Source organism: Zea mays, chromosome 8 (genome assembly GCF_902167145.1).
Source record: "Zea mays cultivar B73 chromosome 8, Zm-B73-REFERENCE-NAM-5.0, whole genome shotgun sequence".
In the NCBI taxonomy this organism is placed as follows: domain Eukaryota; kingdom Viridiplantae; phylum Streptophyta; class Magnoliopsida; order Poales; family Poaceae; genus Zea; species Zea mays.
Window position 1 is genome coordinate 64,280,845 of NC_050103.1, and position 13,984 is coordinate 64,294,828.

Here is a 13,984-nt window from a genome sequence, read left to right on the forward strand (position 1 = left end):
GACGCGTGAGCGATTACAAGTCAGCGTGAACAGTACGGTGTTACTGTTCATCTATTTATAGGCACAGGACGCATCCTGAGCAAAATTACATTCATGTCCCTGACATTTACTGTTAGCCAAGAAGTAAGTTGTCGAGGACTAAGCAGTCTTTTATCTTTTAGGTCGGTTTCATTCTCCACCACCGTTCTTGTGCTAAGTCGAAGCTTCTTCAGCCACAATTTCGGAGTTGGTTCACCCTTCTTCCCGATCACGCTTTTCATACCATGCACACCTTCATCTTAAAGCCGAAGCTTCCTGTGACAGTATACTATACTAGAAAACATGTTAATCATGTTCTTGAGGACCTTCGGAAGATGAAGGCCCCCAACAGTAGCCCCTTGCAGTATTGATTTCTTCTTGTGTCTAACAAATTCAAACTGCGACGTGAACGAAGGCCTTTAGACGAAAGTCCAAAAAAACACCTTCCCTTCGCTAGAATAGCGAAAGTCAGTGACATGTAGGGTCCACCAAGTTGCAATGCACTAGGCATATAAATAGGAACCCGGAGCGACAACATTTTGCTGCGCCATTTCAATCGCTTGTGCTATTTTCTCAAATTTTAATTTTCTTGCCGTCAGATCTCGCTTGATTTGTGAACTTCGTGATTTACACAAGTGCTCGTTAGATGTCTGAAGAGAAGAAGATGTTTGAGGAAAAGATGGTTATGGACCCTACTCTAGCTGGATTTTACGAAGCTATGGAAAAAACAAACACAGAGAAGATTACAAACGAAATACTAGCTGATTTGTCTGAAGATTCTGACGATAGCGATAACTATGATGTGGAAAGTGGGAATGAAGATGCCGAAGATCGGCCCTGGCGGCCAAGTCATACCATCTTCGGAAAGTCGTCCATCAAATAGAGTCAGATTGATGCCATGAAGGGAAGATATTTTCATGATATGTCTATTGTGAGAGTTGGAGGGGACAACATCGCCCCTACACCCAAAGAAGATGAGGTTGTTGTTTACAGAAGCTTTATGAAGGCAGATCTTCGGTTCCCATTGAGCAAATTTTTGGTTGAAGTTTCGAAGACATTTGAGATCTTTCTTCATCAAATTACTCCCGAAGCTATAATCAGAATGGGTATTTTTGTTTGGGCCGTGAGAAGCCAAGGGCTAGAACCGAGCGCGAAGTGCTTCTGCAACATGCATGAACTACTGTACGAGACGAAGGCCACTGGCAAAGAGCAGTATCACAACAACTTTGGTTGTTATGGCTTCGTTCCTCATTCTGATGTAAGTTATCCAGTTCCAACATTTCGGAAAAGGTGGCCCGGGGCCTGGATGGAGGAATGGTTTTATGTTAAAAATAACCTGATTGAAAGGGAAGACATAAAAGGGATTATCCAAAGCCCCATCTGGTCTTGCTTTGGCCTCAGAAGGCCAGCTACTGCGCTTGGGAATGATACCAAAGCATGTCAGAAGGCTTTCAATAATATTTGTGCCTTCATCGGCACAAGAGACCTAGTTCAGGAACACATAGCCTACAGGGTATGGCCACTTGTGGATAACTGGGAGATGCCGAAGGAGACTGCTTCCGGGTCCAGTCAAGGTGGTTTGGTTACCTTGAAATACACCTTCAGATATAGAGACCAGTTTAACGAACCAAATGACGACTTGCTGAAATGTGTTGAGGAGACTAGCGATGAGTTACTTGGAGCGTACACAAGAGCCAAAGATGATGCCTTGACCTTAGCCTTCAGAGGGCGAGGCAAGAAAAGGTTGAACAGAGTTTTTTACGTTATCGGCTTCGTGTACCCAGACTACATTTACCCCTCGCGAAAACAGGGGAAGAAAAGGAAAATTGCCGCCTCGGTCATCTCTGTTGTGCCGAAGGGCAAGAAGATCAAGGTCTTGACCCACCGGCCAAGATACATTGAAACGACCACAGTGCCGAAACTTGGTGAAGGAACATCTTCCACTGCCGAAGCAGAACAAGCTACTCCCACCGGTCGGAGCACCGATGAATCAGCTGCAGTGCCGAAGCTTTCTGCAACCGGATCGGCCGAAGTGCCGATACAAACTGCCGAAGCTGAAGGAAAGACGGCCAAGAAGCCAGACCGAGAGGAAACGACAGGACCACCAGAGCCAGAATTGCCGAAGGTGGCAAAAACTCCTGCAATAACTCCTAAGAGGAGAAGAATGGCAAGCGTACTGGACATTATCATGGAGTCGACAAGGGCATTGACTCCTGCCCCTGCAAAAAAGGTTACCAAAACTGCTACGGCTCGTGTTGAAACCGAAGTTGGGCCCTCAGTGCCCACCGAGGCAAAGTCGGCTGCAACTGAGCAGAGAGCTGAGCAAGAATCTCCAGATACTGGCATGGCTCTAGAGAAGAAGAATGCGCCCGAAAAAGCTAAATCTCTTATTCCCGAAGCACCGTCCGAAGATCTTGACTTCATTATTCGACATGCTTCGGGGAAAAAGTTATTTGAAGAAGAAATCATGGAAGCCAAACACTATGCCCGAGAACTGAAATATCCGAAGGGGCCTTGGTGTACAATGGCACATACGAAGATGATTTCCTATACTGTCTCCCAGACAACAAGGAAATATCCGTCTGCCGGGAGATGGCCAAAAATATGGGATTTCCGAAGCTTAAAGATGGCCTCTCTGCCATGTCAAAAGATGACCTCGCAGACAGCCTTACGTACAACAGTCTGAAGATACGAAAGTGATGAACTTAAAAATAGATTATCTTGTCTTGTATTCTCGTGCTGATTCTATCTTTTTGTAGGGCTTAATTCTTAGCAACGCTTTGAGGGCGCAAAAGAATGCTAAAGATGAAAGCTGCCAGATAGCTCTCAGCAACCTTCGATCAGAAGTTATCAAGCTGAGAAATGAAGCCATGGAAAAAGATAAAATTCTGCTTTCATTGGTGGACAAAGTGAAGAAAGATGAAGCAAAATTTAACGCTCAATCCGAAGCTCATAAAGCCGAAGTTTGAAGATCTTCGGAAAAAACTTGCCGAAGCCAATGAAAATTTTGAACTGCAAAAGTGAAACAGGAAATAAGTGAATGGTCGAACACTAGACTAGAGAAAAATGTTGAGGAGCTTCGCGAATCCAAGGAGAGATGCTTTGAAAAATCCTTGGGTTGTGTAAGAAAATTGAAAACTAGCTTTGCCAAGGTGAGTGCATATTCTTCCAAGGAAAATTTCATTCGAGGTGACCCTGAGGGTGTTATTGATTGGATAGGCGAGGAAGCCGAAGCTTTTAAAGAGATCCTCAGTGATCGCGGGGACATTTGTGCCTTCATCGGCGCTCGAGGGATTGCGACGATTCTGGAGAAGGCTGGTTGCGATCATGTTAAAGTTGCGGCCCAGACCGAAGCCGCTTTCTCCACAGATGACACGAAAGACCCTTCGGCTGAAGCTATTTTTGTGGGCGGAAAATTTTACTTCGATGTTTGGGTGAATGGTGGCCGAGAATTGGCCACTGAAATCATAAAGAAAAATGAAAAGGAAACCCACGATGCTCGAGAAGAAGCTAAACGAGCCCAAGAAACTGCCGAGCACGCAAGACGTATAGGTATTATCTCTGAATTTTATCTTTGGTGTTTATTTTCTAGCTTCGGACTAACAGTTTGTCTACTACAGCTGAACTCTCACCCCTGCCCGAGCCATATGACCCCCAGGCCGATCCTGTCATGAAAGAAGCGTCGGATGTAATGAGCGTCGCTAATTCCATCGTCGACGAAGTCGTCGATAGGCTACTGAATGAGGCCGTGGAAAAAATTCTTAAAGAAGATTAGGCTTTTATTGTAATGATACAATGTAACATTCTGTGTATGAGACAATTAATCAGATATGTAAATTAATGTAATATATTTCTTTGCGATGCATGAAATTTACGCACCACCCCTTCTTTTCATGCTTCGTAAAGAAAGAAGCCCCTTTTATGGCAAATCTGATAAAATTATATTTCCCGAAGGTTTCCTTCGTGCCTCAGCACATTTTCATCCAAGTTATTGCCGAAGACTTGCTTTGTACCCAATCTTTGTTGTTGATGCGATATGGTGTATGATGTAATGTTATGCGGAATGATGCAATGATATGATGCAACATGATGTTTATGCCAAACACACAAACACCCACATCGAAACACTCAAGACTCTGCATCCCCTTAGGGACTTCTTTGGAGTCTTTAAGCTCTGCATCCCCTTAGGAACGATTTGGAGCTTCTTCACCTTCTATTTCGGTGGTATTTAAGATCTGCATCCCCTTAGGAACAACTTTGGAGCTTGTTCACCTGCTATTTCGGTGGAATTTTTGGCTCTACATTCCCTTATGAATGACTTCTGAGCTTCGAAACTTACTCTGTGCTCCGTTAGGAACAACTTTTGTAGCTTCGGAACTTACTCTATGCTCCCTTAAGAACGACTTTTGTAGCTTCGGAACTTACTATGCGCTCCCGTAGGAACGACTTTGATGACTTCAGAAATCTGCTAGGACGCATTTTACTTATTGATACGGGCACAATTATTACATAAAATCAAAATTTAGTCCTTCGTGACTTGTTTCTCATACAAAAAATAAAATGGCATAAAAGATAAAGGATACATCAAGAGTAGGATATTCTTTAGTAGATATGCTTGGATTCTGGCACAGTGATGTTAACTGTGCGAGCTTTAGACTCCTCCCGAAAGTCGCGCTGCTGTTGAGCGTGCTGGTGCCCTTCTGGCTGCTGGCTTCGGGTCAGAGTAGGTGGTAAAGGTGGTGGTGGTGGGAGCTGAGCCTAGGAAGCTTGAGAGTGGCTTGCCGAAGCGACAGAGGCCGTAGGCTGTTGATTACCTACGTACTCTGGGATGTAGGGAGAATAGCATGAAGCAGTATGTAAGCAATCTCTTTTTGCTTCTAAATTGTGACTTGACATGTTCTTGTGGTGTGGCCCTTGTCTTCACCGCAGAATAAGCAATATAGTCTTCTGGGTTGATTTCCGTACCTTCCTCCGAGGCTCATGCCGCCTCTGCCCCTTGGGACTGGTGGCCTGAAAGAGCTTTGTTGTGGCCCTGAAGATTGGGAGTTGTGTTGCTGCCTTTGAGATTGGCTTCCTCTGTCATCACTTGGGTTGGAATTATGGATCGATCTGACGTGCCTGGGGTGAATTCTTCCTCCGAAGCCCCTGGTCATCTCAGAAAACTTGTATGCTTCTTCCCTTCTTTGGCGGAAATCATTATCAGCCCAGATATACTCATCCATCTTCTGAAGAAGCTTCTCCGGGGTTTGTGGGGGTTTCCTGGCAAAATACTGAGCCGTAGGTCCTGGCCGAAGCCCCTTGATCATGGCCTCAATGACAATTTCATTGGCACTATAGGCGCTTGTGCTCTTAGACACAGGAACCTTCGGACATACGCCTGAAGGTACTCCTCATGGTCCTGCGTGCACTGAAACAAAGCCTGAGCAGTGACTGGCTTCGTCTAAAAGCCTTGGAAGCTAGTGATTAGCATATCCTTGAGCTTCTGCCATGATGTGATTGTCCCTGGCCGGAAAGACGAGTACCAAGTTTGTGCTACACTTTTGACTGCCATGACGAAGGATTTTGCCATGACTGCAGTATTGCCCCCATATGAAGATACAGTTGCCTCATAGCTCATTAGGAACTGCTTCGAGTCTGAATGCCCATCATACATAGAAAGTTGAGGTGGCTTGTATGATGGGGGCCATGGGGTAGCCTGCAACTCTGCTGCTAGAGGAGAAGCATCATCAAAAGCAAAATTGCCATGATGGAAATCATCATACCATTCATCATCGTTGTATGTATTGTCTTGACGAAGCTCTCTGTGTTGAGGCCTTCGGTCTTGGTCATCTTGGGTGAGATGACGCATTTCCTCAGCAGCCTCATCAATCTTCCTCTGAAGATCGGCGAGACGAAGCATCTTTTCTTTCTTCTTTTGGACCTGTTGATGGATGGCTTCGAGGTCCCTGATTTCTTGGTCCAACTCCTCCTCCTGAGGTGTTGGACTGGTAGCCTTCCTTTTTTGGCTCCTAGCTTCGCGTAATGTTTCTTAATTAATGTCCAGTGGCTGCAATGCAGCCCCTAGCCCTAATGACTTCTTCGGCGGCATGACGAAGGTCAAAGCTTGCCGAAGGTGGTCGAGTGAGTTCACCGGAGGTGGGCGCCAATGTTGGCCACTTGTTCAAGAACAAGGCAACACAAGTATTAATGGTCAAAGATCTTCGTCCTTCAAAACATTATCTCCCTTAGGATATAATGATCTTCGGACGAAGGTCATGAAGGACGTACCTTCATCATTCTAATATGCAAAGATATAAACAGGGACATATGAAACGTAGAAAGAGCATGAATAATCATTTTAAATCATTATTATTCACATTATCATTATATAACCATGGGCAAATATCAATGATGTTTAAATTACATTTGTACCTTCAGCTTGACAGAAGGAAAAAAAATCATGAAGTGACGCGTGAGGGATTACAAGTCAGCGTGAACAGTACGGTGTTACTGTTCATCTATTTATAGGCACAGGACGCAGCCTGAGCAAAATTACATTCATGCCCTGACATTTACTGTTAGCCAAGAAGTAAGCTGTCGAGGACTAAGCAATCTTTTCTCTTTTAGGTCGATTTCATTCTCCACCACCGTCCTTGTAAAAAGTCGAAGCTTCTTTAGCCACAGCTTCGGAGTTGGTTCACCCTTCTTTTCGATCACGCTTTTCATACCATGCATACCTTCATCTTAAAGCCGAAGCTTCCTGTGACAGTATACTATACTGGAAAACATGTTAGTCGTGTTCTTTAGGACATTCGGAAGATGAAGGCCCCCAACAATAGGTATAACAAATGTCGTCATACAGGAAAATAATGAAGGGTCGATGATTTTTGGTAAATCGGCCAATACAGGCAAAGAAGAAGACACGACTGTTATCAAAACAGCCGACCCAAAATACTCCATGCCCCGATGGTGCCCATCGGAACTGACACGGTTTCAAAAGCAAAAATTGCAACGCTTGAGAGCAAACGAGAGCAAGGAAAAGGAAGTAGAAAAAATATTTAATGACACACATGCACAGTACCCACCACCGCAAAATAGGTGGAGGCCAAAGGCCATTGAAATAAATCAAACGGCCACGAAGACAGAAAATGAGACAACAACTTTATAGCTCTCTGCAGGTACGGCGGACAGTTCGGCTATAAAGGTCGGACCGTCCGCGGATGACACAGACCGTCCGACTCTCGAATCCGGACTGTCCGCTCTACGCCAGGACACCTCCAAGGACACGTCAATACATATGGAGCATGACGACCTGCTGGAAGAGGACTTGGTCGATTACTGAGCTATGTCGGAACACTTAGGTATGGACGTAAATTATATTATGTTCTCCACTGATTGTACTGCCTTACTCATTGTACAGAAAATTAGGAAAGCAAGACGATGAACTTGTGAAGACCAATATGACGCTTAGAGGTGTTGGGGCTGATAGTTCGATCAAAGCCAAGGGAGTCACGTCCGTTGAGTTAACCATTGGGACCAAGACCCTTGCTGCTGTATTCTTCGTTGCTGATGTAGAAGGAAATTATAGTATAATTTTAGGCAGAGATTGGATTCATTCTAATCAATGTGTACCTTCTACTTTACATCAAATGTTACTAGAATGGGTAGGCGATAATGTAGATCAAGTGCATGCTGATGCATCTGCCTGCATCGTCGTGGCCGATGCCCCAGTACTATGGACCTATGAGACCGCTACATGTCTCACAGGAGTTAACTTTTCTGATTATCAATTCATAAGTATAGATAGGAAAGGCTTCACTCCTGTAATGCTAGAGCCGATGGAAAATCTGTTGAATCCCAAGTGAAGTTTAAATGATGAGTACACTCATAAGAAACATGTCCTAGGTTGTGGACTGTCCGGCCCCTGAGGCTGGATGGTCTAAGGAAAGGCAAGAAGATTCGCAGGGTTTAGCCCAGGTCGTGGACAGTCCGGCCTTTTGTAGGATACTTCGGCCCTTAAGGCCGAGCAAGCGTCGCAGCATGGATCTAGTGTCACGGACGGTCCGTCCTCCAAGACTGGATGGTCCGCAGCCACGTAGAGACCGCCTAGTTCCTGTGAGGGAGGTGTAATAAAGGAATTCAGATATCTTGACAAGTTAGGACAAGGGTTTACATCGGCTGATCCTTTGGAGGAGATCGACATAAGAGATGGTAAAACTCCGAAGCCGACTTTTGTTTACAAGACCCTGGAGACCGATCCTAGAGATGAAATGGTAGGTCTATTAAAAGAATATTCTGATTGCTTTGCTTGGAATTACACTTAGATGCTAGGATTAAGCTGAGAGATAGTAGAGCATCGGCTTCCTATTAAGTCTAGTTTCAGACCTTTCATGCAGAAACCCAGAACATTTCGTCCAAACATACTCTCACGAATAAAGGACGAAATTCACCAGCTGCTAGAAGCTAATTTTATATTAGACCTTGCAGATACGCAAAGTGAGTCTCCAATATTGTGCCGGTGGAAAAGAAAGAATCAGGTAAGCTCAGAGTATGCATTGATTTCCGCAATTTAAATAGAGCAACTTCTAAAGATGAATATCATATGCCTATAGCCGATACGTTGATTAATAAAGCGCCAGGAAATAGGATTATTAGCTTTCTTGATGGTAAGCCGGATATAATCAGAAGTTTATGGCCAAAGAAGATGCGTCTAAAATGACCTTTATATGCCCAGGCTTCATTGATTTATTTGAGTGGGTTGTCATGACATTTGGTCTGAAAAATGCTGGCGCTACTTATTAGAGGGATATGAATTTGATCTTTCACGAGCTGTTGGGAAACACTGTGGAAGTCTACATTGATGATATTGTAGTCAAATCGGCTGAATTTAGTTCTCATATAACTGATTTGTGTAAAGCCTTTGATAAAATGCGTCGATATGGTTTAAAAATGAACCCACGAAAATGTGCTTTGGGAGTGTCGGCTGGTAAGTTTTTAGGATCTATCATTCATGAACATGGTATAGAGATAGACCCTGACCGAATTAAATTCATTCGGAATGTGGACCTCTGACCTGTAAGCTTGAAATGCAGAAATTTCTCGGCAAGGTAACTTATTTACGAAGGTTTATTTCTAATCTAGCTGGGAAGATTGATGCCTTCACTCACATTCTTTGGCTTAAAAATGATGCCAAATTCACCTGGAGGGGCAGAACAACAAGAAGCATTTGACCTTATTAGAAGATATTTGTCTTCGGCTCTCGTATTAAATGCGCCACATGTAGGAGTGCCATTCAGATTATACATTGCAGCCGAAGATAAAGTTATTGGAGCTATTTTGGCACAAGAGACCGAAGGGAAGGAGCATGTGGTAAATGTAGGTGTTATTTATTATCTAGTATTTGCATTGTTTTTGGTCAAACCGATGTCATCAAATACATGTTGCAAAACCCGATCATAAGTGGTAGTATTGGCAAATGGGCTTATGCACTTATAGAATATGACTTGGCCTACGAACCATTAAAAACTATGAAAGGCTAGGTCGTAGCGGATTTTATTGTAGAACATCAGATTGACGATATTTATAAACTAGATATATCATACCTCACTATTACTCCCTGGACTCTATACTTTGATGGATCGGTTTGCAATGAAGGGCAAGGGATTGTCATTGTGCTTGTTTCACCAAGTAACGCCTACTTTGACTTCGCTAGCCGATTAAAAACTTATTGCACTAACAATCAAGCCGAATATGATGCCCTCTCATTCGGCTTAGAGCTTTTAAATTGTATGGGAGTAAAACATGTGAAGGCATTTGGTGATTTTCAGCTGGTTGTCCAATAGGTATTGGAAGAGTATCAATGCTTAGATGATACTCTAAATAGTTACCTCGAAAAGTGTTAGGGCATAATTCATTCTTTTGACGAATTCAGCATTCGACATATATCCAGGGTTGAGAATTGTAGAGCTAACAATTTAGCGCAGGATGCAACAGGTTATCCGATAAAGCAAGGGAAATTTCACAACACCGAAAATCTGATAACTGATGTCACGCCAGATTCCTAGGTCTCAGACCGTCCAGGTGTGGGAGTCGAACCGTCCGACGAAGCCGATGCAATTGATTGGAGGACACCTATAATTAATTACCTACGGAATCCCAGTGTTAGGACGGATAGGAACGTTCAGCGTACAACTTTCAAGTATGTTTTAATGCGTGATGAACTCTACCGCTAAACGGTCAACGATGTCCTGTTTAAATGCTTGGGCCCAGATGATGCTATATTAGCCATGACCGAAGTACATGAGGGGATTTGTGGTACCTATCAACCGGATCCAAAGATGAAGTGATTATTGCGAAAATCTGGCTTCTATTGGCCTAACATGATAGCTGATTATTTCAAGTACTGCAAAGGATGCCAAGTATATCGAAAATTCGGCGACTTACAATTTGTCCCCGCATCCGAATTACATCCTATCATTGAACCTTGGCCTTTCAGAGGATGGGGATTGGACTTTATAGGAGAGATTCATCCTTCATCATCAAAAGGGCATCAGTTCGTGTTAGTTGCCACCGGCTACTTTACCAAATGAACTGAAGTCGTTTCTCTGAAGAACATGACACACAAGGAGGTAATTGAGTTCATAACTGAGCATATTATTCATAGATTCGGCATTCCCCAGACTTTGACTATAGACCAGGGGGCTTCTTTTATGTCAAAGGAGGTACGTGAGTTTACTGAATTATATAGAATTAAATTGCTCAATTCATCTCCATATTATGCTCAGGCCAATGGACATGCCGAGTCTAGTAATAAAACATTGATTAGCCTGATAAAAAAGAAGATATCTGATCATCATAAGCATTGGCATAAGATTTTGTCTGAAACTTCATGGGCTCATAGAATATCTAAACACCGTGCTACTAAAGTATCTCCGTTTGAGCTTGTTTATGGGCAGGAAGCAGTGTTGCCTGTAGAGATAAGTTTAAATGCTTTCAGGTTCACCAAGCAAAATGATCTAACTATCAGTGATTATTATAATTCAATGATGGACAATATTGATGAAGTGACCAACAAGAGAGTGACAACCTTAGGAGAAATAGAAAATTACAAGATCATGGTCGCCAAAGCTTACAATAAGAAGGCCAAGGCTAAATCATTCCAGGTAGGGGACCTGGTATGAAAGACTGTCTTGCATCGAAGGAGCAAAGACCGGAAGTTTGGGAAGTGGTCGCCAAGCTGGGAAGGCCCTTACAAGGTCACGCAGGTGATGTCCAGTAATACCTACTTGTTGCAAATATTACAAGGCAAAGACTTGCCCAAGGCGTTAAACGGACGTTTCCTCAAACAGTATCATCCTAGTATCTGACAAGATGCCTAAGAAAACCGATGTGATCACATCGAGTTAGTTGCTTTTGGTTCGCTCAGCTCCGCCAAAAGGCAGGTGGACATATGTTGGGCGGCAAAATGACCGGTCGGACCGTCCGCGGTCCGAACATTCCGCACTGGTGGCACGGACGGTCCGCGCGTGTAGAATCAGTTAGAGTTCTGATTTTCTTATGAGATTTGTTAGCTAAAATCGCGGATTTAGCTCGGGATACGGATTGTAACGGGTCTAGACCTCCTCTCTATATATATGGAGGACTACGACCGATTGAATATCAACAATCGAATCAATAATCAATACATATCTCGTTTTTACCTTATGCATTAGAAGTAGTTCTAGTTTATCCATAGATTAGCTTTCCTATACCCCAAATTCTCCACTTCTCTTCGTCTCTACTTCGATTAGAGGTGTATAGGTTGGCCTGCCGACCCTAGACAAGGTCTAGGACCTCTCCTCCCCGATGGGGTCCCTTCAGGGAGTGAGATCTAGGCGTTGTCGGTGAACTCTACTGCCCCTACGCACGCATGGACCGTCCGACCTATAGGCGCGGACCGTTCGATACGTCAGGCAGGAACCCTAGTCCTGCGCCAGGCCGCGGACAGTCCGGCCCCCAGCCACGAACCGTTCGCGCCTCCACAGAGAGCACTGTTACTGGTTCTCACCGTATTGATTGGCGCCCGAATTGGCATCAACAGTGACCAAAACTAAAGATGATTCCGTGGAGCTGGTCCACCTTGGAGCAGCAGCCGCGTGCCGGTGGCGCCACTCCCTCTCGACTGCTAGCCTACTACCTTGCTTGCACCTAGGGGCGGGCCCACATAGTAGCAAGGGTATTCAGCTGAATACCCATTATTTTTTAGCAAAAATAGATATAAATATATATTTTAGATATATACACTAAAATATTACAAAAAAACATAAAATATGTAGTTCTGTTCTCAAATTCGCATTCCAGGTCTCGTTTTTTTCTAACGCACAGCCCATTAAAGCATCAGACTCGTTGAACGAGCCAACCAGCACCCTGTCTTTCATGGCTTGGTGGCTGCCCTTCGGTTCGTCGCTTCCTTCAAAGCTTCAAGGGCTCAACCTCTTGTGGCGGCCCGCCAGCGCGGGTTTGCAATAGTGGAGGAGCCACGAAGCCGGATACTACTGTGTCGGGGGCGGGAGCGTGAAGCGAGTGAGCAACCGATGACCTGACCTCGACACCTGTTGTGCTGCTCGTCGAGACTCAAGGGAAAGAGCTACCGGTCTGTGCATGCGAATCAATTATATATATCTGAAGGCTATTTTAATAGGCTTTAGGCCATCAATTATATATGACTAAGGCTATTAGGATAGATTTTAGGCTATCAAAACATTTTTTTCTCTAATAAAATTTCGAATACCCATTGTTGGGCCCGCACCTGCTTGCACCTCGCACGGTTGGTGAAGGGCTGCCAGCGCCAGGCTCATCACATCAGGCCCTGGCGGGACGGAAAAAAGTTGTTCTATGCTTGAGACACCCCCGCGGCCCCGCTCCGCGAATTGTACGCAACGGCACAAGGAGAATGAAACGGAGCAGGCGGGATCAGAGAGTTTTTTTTGGGGTTCATTCGTCTGGGTGAAACGCCCACGTCCCTTTCAGTTCCCTCCTTCCTATCCTACCCCGGCCCATAAAAAGATTTTTGATCGCATTCGCAACCGTCCCCGGCGACGACGGCGTGTACAGTTTTGTACATCTACCTGCACCGTGTCCGCTGCACACAAGTTACAACGCCGGGTCGCCGGCCCTCGACGCGCGCGAGCTAGGGGCGCTCTCTCTCTCTGGTCTGGTGCATGCATGGCGGGGCTGCAGCGGTCCAGCGAGACGTTCCGGCGGCCGGGCTCGTCGGGGCTGGTGTGGGACGACAAGAACTTCTCGGGGGAGATCAAGCCGGCGGTGGCGCCGGAGGACGGCGGGGGCACGGCGCACAGTCGCTCGGCTGGGCACAGGCACGCGGGGTACAAGGCCACGGGGCGCGAGCCGCCTGCGCTCGCCCCGCCGTCGCCGCGCATCGCCGTGTGCGGCTTCTGCAGAATCTTCCGCGGCGGCGGCAAGGCCAAGGGCAGGGGCAGGGGCGGCGACAGCGCCAAAGTCAAGGGGAGGCTCCACTGATACCGATCTCGTACGTACCTCCTGCTCCGGGAGTCGGAGTCCGGGTATGTACCGGCGGCGATCGGGAGGGAGTTCGGGACACGATCAGCTCAGCATCGATCACACATCACGCGCCGAGTTTATTTGGTAGGTTCCTGTTAGTTTTGAGTGACGCCCTCTATCTTGTGATTTGTGATGAATTATGAGCTGTGTCATCTCATGTCCTGGACTTGACCCTGGCTGCAATATATACTGTCTAGACAGAAGTGCATTCGAGAAGATGATTGGGTAGAGCACGCAACCGAGCTAGCTCCCATGAATTTCATCTTGCAATATATAATGTGGGTGTTTCTCTTCTTCGAAACTCGAGGTCTGAAACTGGAACGCAGAATGCTGAACATCTCGATTCCGGTGGAGCTCAATGCATTTTTTTTTGTTAAAAAGAAAAATATCAAACAACGAGCGGTCCGAAACAAAAACCGCCTGTGAT

The 13,984-nt window shown here is 45.3% G+C and overlaps 1 protein-coding gene across 1 annotated transcript; it reads left to right on the forward strand.

The window, feature by feature from the left end:
* Positions 1-13,042: 13,042 nt before the first annotated feature.
* LOC100276834 (uncharacterized) lies at positions 13,043-13,757 on the forward strand. The gene is given in 1 exon segment (NM_001150543.2): positions 13,043-13,757. A coding segment is annotated over 1 exon segment (315 nt). The 5' UTR covers positions 13,043-13,200; the 3' UTR covers positions 13,516-13,757.
* Positions 13,758-13,984: the final 227 nt, after the last annotated feature.